Source organism: Eucalyptus grandis, chromosome 2 (genome assembly GCF_016545825.1).
Source record: "Eucalyptus grandis isolate ANBG69807.140 chromosome 2, ASM1654582v1, whole genome shotgun sequence".
Lineage (NCBI taxonomy): Eukaryota > Viridiplantae > Streptophyta > Magnoliopsida > Myrtales > Myrtaceae > Eucalyptus > Eucalyptus grandis.
In genome coordinates this window covers 31,028,701-31,041,965 of record NC_052613.1, presented here as the reverse complement: position 1 = coordinate 31,041,965, position 13,265 = coordinate 31,028,701, and the positions used below count along the sequence as shown (strand labels likewise).

At 38.0% G+C, this 13,265-nt stretch overlaps 2 protein-coding genes across 2 annotated transcripts; one reads left to right on the top strand and one right to left on the bottom strand.

Moving 5' to 3' along the window:
- The first annotated feature begins 6,915 nt into the window (after positions 1-6,915).
- On the top strand, positions 6,916-9,303 carry LOC104429697 (putative UDP-glucuronate:xylan alpha-glucuronosyltransferase 4). The gene is given in 3 exon segments (XM_010042533.3): positions 6,916-7,499; positions 7,502-7,708; positions 8,247-9,303. Coding segments are annotated over 3 exon segments (1,755 nt in total). The 5' UTR covers positions 6,916-6,919; the 3' UTR covers positions 9,215-9,303.
- A 1,449-nt stretch (positions 9,304-10,752) lies between these two features.
- LOC104429698 (probable microtubule-binding protein TANGLED) lies at positions 10,753-12,949 on the bottom strand. Its single transcript, XM_010042535.3, has 4 exons — positions 12,680-12,949; positions 12,309-12,451; positions 12,085-12,143; positions 10,753-11,780 (listed from the first exon to the last, which is right to left on the bottom strand). Exons 1-4 carry the CDS (start codon positions 12,758-12,760, stop codon positions 10,975-10,977), a joined length of 1,089 nt encoding a protein of 362 aa, XP_010040837.2. The 5' UTR covers positions 12,761-12,949; the 3' UTR covers positions 10,753-10,974.
- Positions 12,950-13,265: the final 316 nt, after the last annotated feature.

The following is a 13,265-nucleotide window of genomic DNA, read 5'->3' as shown; positions in this document are numbered from 1 at the left end:
AAGAAATTCGTCGAGTCACGGTGGGCTGTGGCTGACGGGCGTGGCGGCTGACAGTGCTCAGCTGGGGGGTCGTTGCTGGATGGTCCACGGACTTGTCTAGAAAAAAATGCAAAAATAGAGAGTACCGATCGTCGAGGCTCGGCTCAGCGATTCACGGTGCTACTCAGTCGATGAGGAAGCAGTAACGCTGAGGACCGCCAAATACCCTCCAAAATACAATAAAGTTATAATTGAAAATACTAGATACAAAGTTATAATTGAAAGTATTATATAGCAATTCTGCTAATTCTCTAGAGTCTTTTAAGGGAAACAATTGAAATAATAGTTGCATTTTTGAGAAGAAGACTCAAAAAGACTTAATTGGCATTCATGCCAAAAGCTTATATATGTATCTCAATTTTAATGAACATAGGCAATCCTTCGGGAAAGATTGCAAAGTGAACAAAGTTATCCCTCTAGGAAAAGTTGCAAAATGAACAAATATATTTCAAATGTTATCTCGAAAAGACAAATAAAATTCGAAATAAAAAATGATAATAAATTTTTAATAAAATTCCAAATTTCTTAATTTCCAAAATACTAAATAAACAAATATAACCTTTCAACTAGTAAAGATTAACTAGATAACTATATGAAATTTTTTATAAAAAAAAAGGAGTTAATGCTAAGTGTACCTAATAATCAAGATGCGTCGAATGGTCGCACAATTATTCACAAACCTGCATGTGTATTGTAGGTCTAGCTCATCATCCTTTATACAAACTAGAAGAAGAAATTCAACCAAGTAATGCAATATTTCCAAGTGAGTCACCAACGTGCAACAATTTCAGCCCCAATAGCAAATGGGTTTGGTTGAAATCTTTTAGTTCACAGGCCCAGTCCACAACTAAGCTCAGAACCTTTCAATTGAGTCCATCCACTCTCAGTAAAATGCAAGGTTAACTATTAAAGAAAATACTTCTAATATCTATATGCAATTTTAACTTCATATTTTTACTAGAGACTAGAGTTGATTCCTAATTTCCTATTCAATGAATTACTACCGTAATTTAGGTGTCAATACCATGGAATTACTCCATACACTTTTAAGTTTCAGATAAGTTTTATAATCAACAGGATTTAGAGAGTGGCAAGTGAAGAGCATATTCACAACCAAATCACCATATCAAGCTGCTTATGAAACTTAGGGATGTAGGCATTCCATTGAAATCAATCATCTAAAAGAGGCGACAAGAGAGATTTAGTTACCAAATATTTGAGTCTGCTTGTTAACGTAAATTTGAGTCCGCTTGTGAACGTGAGGCTCCACAATGGGCAAAATATCCTGAGAAAAGTCCACCGCGGGCTTGTTCATTTTCCTCGCCTCTTCGTCTCTCAACTTAAACATTTCTCTGGTGCAGCCATGGACGAATCCGTAAGGGAGGGCCTCTCACTCCTTGCGAAGCCATTGCACGTCGTACCTGAATCGGGTTCCACCAGAACTTCTGCAGGACCTTCTCGAGAGCTGAAAACAGAATGATGCTCAACAAGAAAACCCCACCATTTACCAAAAGATTCGTGGCCTCGATCCTCAAAATACAATAGAATAGAAGGAAATGAAAACGACTTCTTCTTTTCTTTTTGAGGGGGCATGCAAATGAAAATCAAGTTAAACATGGAGTTCAATGTATATGAACTTCATAGTAGAATATGCTGGTGTCTTTGAAAGCAAAAGGACAAAAAAGAAAAAAAGAAAAAAAACACCAATGCTTTATTTTACTGCAAGTAACCTCGTCATCTCCCTAATTGACAAATGCCGTCGTTTTTTCCCACTAAAGTGCTTGAGTATTTGCACGGTATTCCTTTTCCTTAGCCAATTAGCTCTGTCAGATTTTATAAAACCATTGTCAACTGCTTTAAAAGTTTAAACTATTAAACGAAAGTATGATTTAATATTTAATTATTTCAACATTCCCCCTCACACTTAATCTAGTCTTTTTGTCTAATATTAAATGTGGACATATTTAATTGGGGAGTCAAATAGAATTTAGAAAGATTTGAACTCAAGACCTCTAACTCTAATACCATAAAATATATTATAGAACAATTGTCAATTATTCTAAAAACTTAAACTGTTAGATGAATACGTAATTTAATATTTAATTATTCCAGTAAGTCGTAATAAGCACAAAAGCAACTGCGTGGTGTTGACTTAGCCTCAAAATGGCATGCGAAGGTGATGATTCGAATTCAAGTCTTGAAGCAAGAAGCTTGAATACCCTTCTTCACTTAGCATGGTGCTATTGCATAAGTAGGGGAAAATTACAAAAAAAAATCTTCAATTTATTGTATTTTTATCAATTTTGGCCTGAAATCATTGATGTAAAGCATGTCATTCTATGTGACAACATCGATGTTAACACGAACAACTTTTGCAATTTTTTTTTTTAAATTTCTTCATCATTTTCATTATTTTTTTCTTTATTATAGCTTACGAGGGTTGGGTTTACAAGCCCCCACCGACTACTAGTGAGGGTCGTAACCCTCGCTGACCGTGGGCAAGGCAACCCTCACCCAAATCTAGCTAAGCCGGCCTCACTTGTGGCCCGCAAAGGGCGGTCCTCACCTATGGTTGGTCTCAAGCAAAGTACAAAGAAAAAAAAAAAAAAAGGAAAAAAATCAAAAAGTTTATAAAAATGATCAAAGTTAGCATCGGTTGCGTCACATAAGACAGCCAGCATTGACTAGATTGCTATGTTAGCGTTTTTTTTTTATCAACATTGACCAAAATAACTATATTAACAAATTTTTAAAATATTTAAGATTAAATGGACATAATAACAATAGTTTTATGACTTTATTTATAATTTTTCTGAATGAATGGTACAATGTATTTAGGGAACATTAATAAATTCTAAGAGATGAAATTAATTTATCATTACGTACGTCACTCAGTGATACAACGTCAAACAATCCCAACTGATGGAGAGGGAGTTTAGGTAAAGGACACGTGACAAGCCTTCTTCAGTTGGCGTGTGTGAGCATATTTCCAATTGAAGTTCGACAAAACACACGACAAATTAACCAAAATATCTAAGGCAAAAACCATCCTTCTCACATGTGAGGGGAAGGTGTGAGATTTGAATCTACGCCTTCTTAGGGGTTAAGATAAGAACGATTTAGTTTAGATATAGATTTTGACTCTCATACCCTACAAAGAGATATGGTAAAAATTTGAGTTTGAGAGTTAAAGTAAGAGTAAAGTATAATTAATAAAAGAAAAATATAAGGGAAAAAGACAATAGCGAGGAAGGAACAAGTCTCTCCATTAAAATATTGCAAACGATATATTAAACCACACTATATGGATTTTAAGTTAAAAACAAAGTATTGAAATCGGAATTTTTTGCGCCTATCTAGTTAGATATGTGACGAGCATCCAAAGTAAGTAGTTGAGGATTGGATTGTGGGCTTAACTCCTAAAAAAAAAGAACTCAACTTTAGGTTTAATCCTAATTTTATCCCGAACTTTTTTATTTTAAAAAATCACCAACTTTCATTATAGTAAATTTCACACCAGTCCAAATTTATCATTATTAATCATTCGTTCAAGAATCACCACTAGTTTATTCAGTCGCCTTTAAACTGGAGTGCAGTGGATTTTAAGTTAAAGTGTTGAAATTGGGAATTTTTTTTTTTTTATTTTGGGCCAAGCTAGTTGGATATGAGACAAGCATCCAAAGTAAGTACTAATGATCAAATTGCAGGCCTAATTCCTTTAAAAAAAAAAAAAAAAAAAAAAAAGATCCAACTTTAGGTTCAATCTTAATTTGTCTCAGACTTTTTTTATCTAAAAATAATCACCAACTTTTAATTCTAGTAACTTTCACTCTAGTCCAAATTTGCCATTGTTAACCATTCGTCAAAAAATCGTCTTTGGTTTCTTCAAAATTATCCACTTCATGAGACTATTGTTAATTTTATACGAAAGTGAGAGTACTGATGAAGATGTGATTCTGAAAATTGACTTCTAAGTAGCACAATGTTGATAATTTTGAAGAAATTAGTGGCCAGTTTTTGGACTTATGGACAGCTTTGGGGTTGGAGTGAAAGTTAGTGTTATGTTTTCAGAGGATAAAAAGTTCGCGACAGAATTGAGATTAGACCCAAAATTAATGATTTTTAGTGAATTTGGGCTCTAATTTTGCATGAAAGGAGAATCAAACAAATTAAATTATATCATATAGCCCCAAAAAATTCATTAAATGGCTCATGGGATCCCTACTTTTGAAATATTATGTTAACCTCATCCTCCCCAAAAGGAATTTAGTTAAATTTTCTCTCCGAAAGTTGCTTATGTATTTTTCAAACTTTCAACCATGTAGTATGTGTTGTGAAATATTTTTCAAACTTCTCAGTTAATCTAAACGGTATGATTCGAACTAAGACTTAAGTTACAGTGACAGTGACTTGAGTAACATTACTGAAAGTGTTTGATTTGTTCGAATCGGGTCTAAATTTCTTTAGCCTAAACATTCCTTGAAAAAGAGTAATATATTATTCTTTTGATACTCATACTTGGTTTCTCATAGACAATAATACAATATACCCACTTCAATTAACTCAAAATCACTAGGCAAATTGAATCTTTTGAGTGGGCTTTTGTGCAAACCGATCGAATGTACTTAAAGTAATGCCACTATCTAAGAGATTCTTGTTAAATGATGTGGCATGTGCCATGTCATCGACCATTACATTGTTAGCATAAGTTACGTTACTATGTATAGTCTTGGAAACGATTTTATCTTGTCAACAAAGTAGTTCTTTTTGACATAAATAATGCATACAGATTGCGGCATCATTTATTAAGGATTTCTAAGTAAATTCTAATTGCGTAAATTAGCGATAAAGATAACGACCATTTAATGCCAAAGGATATGTAATAACGAGCCCACCGATGAAGGGGTTGGCTACTAGCTCGGTCTCTTTGTTCAGTCCCGCCCGGTTTTTACAATTTTATAACTCATGACCTTGTTTTTGTACTTAATTAGGACGGCACACCATGCCGGGATACGATTGCCCCGATGTACTTCATGTCCTCTTAGGCCTCAATCAATTCTTTTGTCTGTTTCGGCGGACGGCCTCTTTGTACACTAAAGTCAACGCTATAAACTTTCACTTCAATCTCTGTTTTAGACAACAATCATGTGATGACTTTTATCTCCTCTGATTATGAGCTCTGGGGGATTTAATTGCTTCTTTTCAATTAATCCATGTGGTAATTTAATCTTCCTAAGAAGTCTTTATAAGTATGCTACCATTCACGTATATATAAAAAATGAAGTGATCTCTCTCTCAAGTGTGATAATATAAATTACTCACCATTTATGTTAAAAGATAGATACATCATCATCAATTACAAAATACTTGGACTCATTTTTTTGAAAAGAATGAAATCTATTGGAGACTTCTCCTTCACAACCTAGTAATCTTAACCTAACATAACATCCGATGTCCATGGATTGATTGCGTAATGCCAGAGCCAATAATATAACCAAGTTAATTTGATAACTATCTGACTCGTCCGTTTTTGAGGGGTGAATAATTAGTGAAATGAGTTTTAGATTTTAACTTGCACTCATAAAACACAGGTGATTTCTTCCTACAAATGAAAATGTGGGTTTTTTTTTTTTTTTTTTTTTTACTTTGAAAATGAAAATCATCAATGTCCAATTCAACTACTTTCTTTATGCCTACTCGATTGACTGGTGCGGTCAACTTGTGAACTTATTGGTCGGTCACTACCTTGGGTATACACTTATTAATAATCTCCTTTTAAATTAAAACTAATATGATTAGCACTATACATATATGGGAAAGCAATTTTATTTGTCCGGATTTCCTTCCCAACGTGACATTTTCCTACATCAAAAGTCAACTTATTGGCTATCGGTAAGAAGAAAAAATCGTCTAAACTATCAATTTCCCTATAATCTATCCGATTTCCACGATCACTCTTTCATATGATTAGCGAAGAAATGAAATTTACATATTTTATGCAATCTAAGAACTTGGGGCATGAGATATTATATACAATTTTAGTAGAACGATCAATCTAATCATCCGTAGTAACTCCATAATAAATTATTGAAATAACACTTTCAATATGGCTGCTATGATCATATGAAATTGAGCAATCAGGGTGGCTAACCTTATTAGACTCTTCATTTTCTCTCATTAATTTTGAATCAATGAGCTTGCTATTCCGTACAAATATATTTGTTCGGAATTCAGGTGGCTAACCTTATTCAACTCTTCATTTCCTCTCGTTAATTTTGAATCGATGGGCTTACTTTTCCATACAAATATGTTATTTGTGAGGCTCCCATTTATGAGATGATCCTATAATATTAGATTCTATAAGTAGCGGCATTGGCCGGCATTTAGGAAGTCAATAATCATCAATAATCAAAATAATACATAAACAAAATCTCCCATTTATGAGATGACCCTATAATATAAGATTCTATAAGTAGCGGCATTGGCCGGCATTTAGGAAAGTCAATAATCACCAATAATCCAAATAATATTTAAACAAAATCTTATTATAAAGCAAGTAGAATCCCTTTTCGCCTTCCTACCATTTTAAAAATGATTTAGATCTGGCATAAAATCCCTGAAATTATTTTAAGAAAGGTATATAATTCAATGGATGTTGGAGCCTTGTTGCTTATTAAAAAGAGATTAAATCCATTAGTATTTTCAAACGCAACATTATCACAAGGTTACCAACTACACAGCCTCAACGTGCATCCATGCACGCATTCTCTCTCTCCTTTTTTTTTTTTTTTTCCTTTTCTCCTATTTAAGTTGTCCATTCAAGGACAAAACCTTCAAATAAGCAGCAAAAGACTCAGAGGACGTGAGGAGCTCAATGCAAATGGCCAACAAGGCTTCAAGATCAAATTCAAAGCATAGGCCCTTGATCCTCTCTCTCTTCATCATCACTTTCGCTCTCCTAATCCTCTCAGGCTCTTTCAATATCACCAAAGACCACTTAAACACACCGTCGTCGCCGTCGTCGCCGTCGTCTTCTGCTCGGACGAAGCCTCACCTCCAGCATGCCCACCTTGTCAGGAAAGAGACCAAGCTCCCCATTTGGTACCGCCTTGTCGAAGAAGAAATGAAGGGCAAGAAAGTCCGCGTCGGGTTCGTGAATATCGATGACATATCTGACCCTGAGTTCGCGATGAAAGGCCTCGCGAAGGCCGTCAAAGTGACATTTGACCGTGTGTCCGGAAACCTCACGTGGAAAAACTTCTTTCCCACATGGATCAATGAAGATCCGAAGGGACGTAAGCCTTCATGCCCTGATATACCGATGCCAAAGTTTGAAGATTATCGTGATCTCGACGTGATTGTGGCCAAGGTTCCATGTGAGGATGGCGGAGACAGGAGGAGAGGTTTGAGGGATGTGTTTAGACTGCAAGTTAACTTGGTGGTGGCTAATTTGGCTGTCGGGACCGGGGGATAAACCTGGACATGAATCGGAAAATCTACGCTGTTTTCCTTGGATCGTGTGGGCCAATGGTTGAAATTTTCCGGTGCGATGATCTGGTGAGGCATGTGGGCGATTACTGGGTGTATAAGCCTGAGCAAGGGAGATTAAAGCAGAAGGTCTTGATGCCTGTTGGGTCTTGCCAAATCGCTCCCGCCTATGCTGAGAACGGTGAGTTCTTTGACAAATTTATTTCTTATGCTTCTGAGTTTGCGGATAGATAAATAGACTCGGCATAGTGCACGTAAATAAGCTGATCGTATTCAAAATCAACTAATGACCCGCCATATCATTTAGTATACCAACTTTATAAACTAGTCTTAGCATACCGAGGGTAATAATTCAAGAATTTTCAAGAATTCTACATTAAAAACCTCTCTTGCTAAGCTGATAAGAGAATCTGATTACAATGCGGCACGCCAGATTACTTTCATTTCATGCGTCTTCACACTAAATGACTTTCAGAGGAAAACCGATTCTTGAATCTTGATTCTTCCTAGAAGAGATATGTACTAGCAACATATATGGGAGCATTCAATCATTAGCTAAATTGTCAATCGGCATTGAATGATTCAATCCAGTTCATAATTGCAGGATGTTTACCGTGATATATTGAATTTTCATCCATATATATTAATTAAAAAATTGGATACTCACTAATCATTGAATGTCGACCTTAATGAAGAAACATATGGTGATTGGTTTCCAGGAAAAGAGAGGTGGAGAGGATACGTGTTGCAGTCGTCCCTAAGAAAGGCAAACGGCACGATGTACCGCCCTCGGGAGGCCTATGCGACTGTTCTTCACTCTTCAGAAGCTTATGTCTGCGGTGCAATATCCTTGGCTCAAAGCATCAGGAGGACCGGCTCGACTAAAGACCTGGTCCTTCTAGCTGATGACTCGATCACCAGCAAGTCCCTAGCCGGCCTACGAGCCGCTGGATGGAAGATTTGGCACATCCACCGGATCCGATCTCCAAACGCAAAAAAGGGCGCTTACAACGAGTGGAACTTCAGCAAGTTAAGAGTGTGGCAATTGACGCAATACGACAAGGTAATCTTTATCGACGCAGATCTACTTGTCCTCCGGAACCTCGACGAGTTCTTCGTATATCCACAGTTATCGGCGGCGCCAAACAATGGAGTGCTGTTCAACTCAGGTATCATGGTGATCGAGCCATCAAATTGCGTTTTTGAGGACCTCATGTCGAAATCCTTCAAGTTGGATTCTTACAACGGCGGTGACCAAGGATTCCTGAACGAGTTCTTCACATGGTGGCACCGGTGGCCGAGTAGGCTCAATTACTTGAAGATCTTCGAGAGGCGCAAAGACGAAGAACACACAGTCCCCGACAATCTTTACACGATGCATTTCTTGGGGCTCAAGCCGTGGATGTGTTACCGGGACTACGATTGCAATTGGGACAAGGAGTCTTACCATGCTTTCGCGAGTGACTCCGCGAATAGGTTGTGGTGGGAGGTCTACGATTCGATGCCGAGAAAGTTGCAGTCGTTTTGTGGGTTAACTGAGAAGATGGACTTTATAATAAGAAAGTGGAGAGGCATAGCTAAGAAGGCCAATTTGGCTAATGGGCACTGGAAGATCAATGTCACAGATACTAGGCGCTTCATTTCTTTGAATAAGAAGCACAGCAATGCAAGAAAACTAGGTATATAGAGTGCCAACACCAGTGGCTATATTTGTATGTAGCTTATAAGGTTTTATAGATCTTCAAAGGAAAAGCTTTTGACAAAGTTCAATGATGACCGGGAAGAAGTCATCGTATTTAATTTCCTTTTTTTTTTTTTTTTTTCTTTTAAGTTGGAAATTGAAAAAAGTCGGTTAATGAAAATCACATATGAATTTTTTTTTCCCTTTGATGTGCCATGAACTAGATAGTGAAGAACTATATTGACAAATTGTCAATAGATTTTAGGGCTAAATTTGCATAAGTGAAAGGTTTATAACTAAATTGACCTCTAAGTAATAAGTTTAGGATTTCTTGAATAATGATCCCCACAAAGTTTACAATTTAAGTACGCTAAGATGAGAATATGTACGAAATATTTTATCGATGTCAAAATGAAATGGATTTTCATAGTCCAAACCACAACTCGAATAACAAGTAAATCCAACCGGTCTGCATAATTTAATATGAAAAATAAGTCATTCTCTTCTTCGGTGCAAGAACTCGATTCAAGGGCCTTGATGCCTTGATTCGTGATAAGTGGATGAGTTTCGAACCACGTCTGTCATGCTGTTGAAGCTGAAAAATGGTTGGAGTTTCAACTTGAGTTAAAATTGCTGAAGATCACCGGAGCTTTAGAGCTTGAATCTAATAGAACTTTCACATGTTTGATCCTTCCGAGAAATGGAACGACATCTTTACAAGGACTTGTGAGAGGTGCCAAAGACGACAGTTGTGTGTTGAAAGATAAGAAAATCATGCTTCTGATATAAAATATTAGGGAGTGTATCATATCCATCTTCTTCTGATTATGCCTTCTGCAAACTGTAACGACTACGTATCTTGGGCCCCATAACCGATTTTGCATACTCATATTTCTAGACATTTTGTATGCTTCATTCTTTGAGTATGGATCATGCTGTGAAGAGCAGTGTAATAAATTATCTAAGGTTTTCCTTCTGGGTTGTAGAACTTTTCATGTTTTCCTTTTGCGCAACATCCTGTCGCAACCAACGGGCACTGAAATTAGACATTCAACCAACGGTTTACTCTCGTTAAAAAGTAGGTAATTTGGTTGTCATTACCATCTACACAAACACTGATCATCTTGTAGGGAGAATTCTGAACGGTTGATGCTGGGTTGGTAGCCTTGCACAATGACAATGCCAATCATGGCACAAAAGTAATATGGGAGTGATGCATGAAGAACGTATGAGATGTTTTGACCCGGAACAGAAACCAAAGGGAATATGGTGCTTGTATATAAGGGTGTTTGGTCTGAATGCGTGATTGCACTTTCAACTGATGCAGATACATAAGCATTACGTGAAATAATCTCAATTCGGGGAACTTAAGGTACGGTTCTGTGGAATCCGTCGTTTGAAGTGTGAATACTTCTTTCAGCTGATATCATTCATGTGTTGATAAATCAATGCCAGGACATTGAAACTACAGAAATCAATGCAAAGAGAGGAAATATAGCAAACAAGGTCAAGATCAACTTTCCATATTTCTACACCCTCCCCTCTAGATTCAGAAGTCAAAGTAGAGCTCTATACCATTGAGAACTGCAATGCATCACAAAGTTCTATATCATTTACCACTGTAGCAGAACACACCAGGAAAACAATGAACAAATGAGTTATTTACGAAAGTACCTCGCAGGTGAGATAACAAAGAATGGACTATGAAAACATTTCTCCAACGAAAGATACCTTTCTTCACATCAACCAGTGCATAAATATAAGCTTTAACCCCTCAGTGGAATTCTATTGTGACTAGCAAATCGGATTGGTGTTGTCGAAACAGCAGGGCGCTGTTTCAGTCCGCTCATCATCAACCCACTATCGCTTTTTAGCACACATTTCCTGCTTTTCAATGGGGACATCAATCTATTTACCAATCTTGAAGGCGAGAAAGACCTCCGCAATTTCGCAGCGGTTGATGGCTTAGGCGACTTCTTGCTCAAGCTCAAAGCTCTTGTTGGGGAGATACAAACTTTCGGGGGGCTCTTGATCTTGACTTGGAACTTGGAAGGTGAGTGTGGTGACTTGATCAAGAACTTGTGTGGAGTTTCGACGTTCTTTCTGGCTATCACCGGAGACCTCGTCTTGCAAAACTTCTGTGTTGCGGCAGGTGTTGCGGGGAGGAACAAAGGGTTGGGGAAAAGGACAGTCTTTTTAGCCCAAGGCCTGTTTCTAGGGGAAACCCTGTTGGCCATGTATCTGTTATTATCTCTCTCGCTCTCTCTTTGCTTCGGAGGAGAGACTTTGAAGTTGATTCGTGACCGTGCTCTCTGGAGAGTCGGCGATTTGGGTTCTGACCTCAACTTGTTCTGTTTCTCCCTCTTTCTTCTAGTCCTTAGCTCGGAGTCTTCGGGGTGGTGCATCGGTCTTTGCTTCTTGGATTGGGTCATCGGAGTTTTCGGGTCGTCAACAAGATTGGGTTTAGGAGCAACAGCAGCTAGAATTTCTCTGGCGAATTTGCTAGCTTGGAGAATTTCTCCCACCGTTTCACCCACCAGCATTGCTGGTAGGGACATCCTACGCCATTCTCCTGGACCAAAAGTAATACTTGATTAACCAAACAATTGATAAACCAACACATATTTGGCACGAAAATGAAGCTTGGTACTGGGCTCATTTTGTTTTGCCAAAAATTCTTTCTTTTAAGATTTGGAAATGCATTATAGATCATCAGTAACAGAGCCACCCTCTAACCACAAACTTTTAGAAAAGAAGACACCTTTTCCAACAAAACACTCTGACAACTAGGCATTGAAAGATCAAATGGCAATATTTACTGAAAAATGCCAAAATTAATACCCAGAGAGAGAGAGAGAGAGAGAGAGAGAGAGTACCTGCTGCAGCTGGAGGAAACTTGCCCACTGGAGATATTTTCAGCGAAGAGTTCTTGATCCTAAAAAATCACAACGAGCAAAAAGACAACACCAAATTTAGTATAATCACCGCTTCAAGCAGAATATACCCAGGACAGCAGTTAAAACTTTCGCTCGAAAACCCCACAAGGAAGGAACTGAACCGTCAAAACACACAAAACAAGTCCCAAAGATAAATTTTTTACCTGATCGATTCTTGCTTGCACCTGACGCTCGTCTTGATATAACCTCGAGTGCTTCGGGGGCTCAAATTGACACCGGCCACCACTTTCCTCCCGCCGGCCACCGTGTACTGCAGCTCCTCCAATCTCGCCATGCACCGATCCACCTTTTCCACAAACCCACATAAAAAAAAAAAAAAAAGAATAAAAAAATTTTGAGATAAGAAAGATCAGATTTTGAAGAACCTTCTGAACACAGATAATGCAAAAGTGACCCTTTTGTTAGCTTGTAGATGGATGTGGCACTCAAAATGAGAGCTATGTTGAAAATGGGCAAAAGCTAAGTGCGCAGAGAGAGAGAGAGAAAGAGAGGGACAGATATTGGTTTTCGGTACCTTCTTGAGAGTTTCTCTCACTAGAACAGGGTTGAGAGGTGCCACCATCTTTCTCAGCTTGGGTGGGGTTCTTGCAACCATCTCTTTTTCCTCTCCTCCTCTCAGTGCAGATATTTACAAGTAAAACAGAGGACCCAAAGTCTTTCTGATCTCTCTCTCTCCCTCCCTCTCTCTCTCTCCCCTTCCCAATCAATCAAAACACATTATAACCCACCAAAGCATTTGAAATCAAATGGGCCTCTCCCTCCTCTCTCTCTCTCCCTCACTCTAAAAGTTAGAAGTGTTTGCAACTCCTTTTTGTTCCACCCACGTCTTTCTGTCTTTGTCTCTTCGAAGTGGTGGGAGAGAAGAAGGCAAAACGAATGGGGTTGTGGCAACGGATCCTTTTTTCGGTCCCAACGGTCCAATCAGAGAGAGATATCGAAGAGAGAGAAAGAGTGGCATGCAGAAAGAAACGGCTACTTTCTCTCTCCTCTCATATTATATTGCTCTCCCCGAAAAAGGAAATTTCAATTCCTTGTCCCTGCTCCTTTCTCCTCGTTGACTTTCTGCTTTTTATAAATTTCTTAGCTCCTTTTTGTCTGCC

What these genes read in the sequence shown, in the direction of transcription:
- LOC104429698 (XM_010042535.3), bottom strand. Translation starts at nt 12,760, where the DNA reads ATGGTTGCAAGAACCCCACCCAAGCTGAGAAAGATGGTGGCACCTCTC. An exon ending in TGCAAGCAAGAATCGATCAG is followed by an intron (nt 12,144 to 12,308) that starts GTAAAAAATTTA and finishes GTGATTTTTTAG; the next exon opens with GATCAAGAACTCTTCGCTGA. An exon ending in GTTTCCTCCAGCTGCAGCAG is followed by an intron (nt 11,781 to 12,084) that starts GTACTCTCTCTC and finishes CTTTTGGTCCAG; the next exon opens with GAGAATGGCGTAGGATGTCC.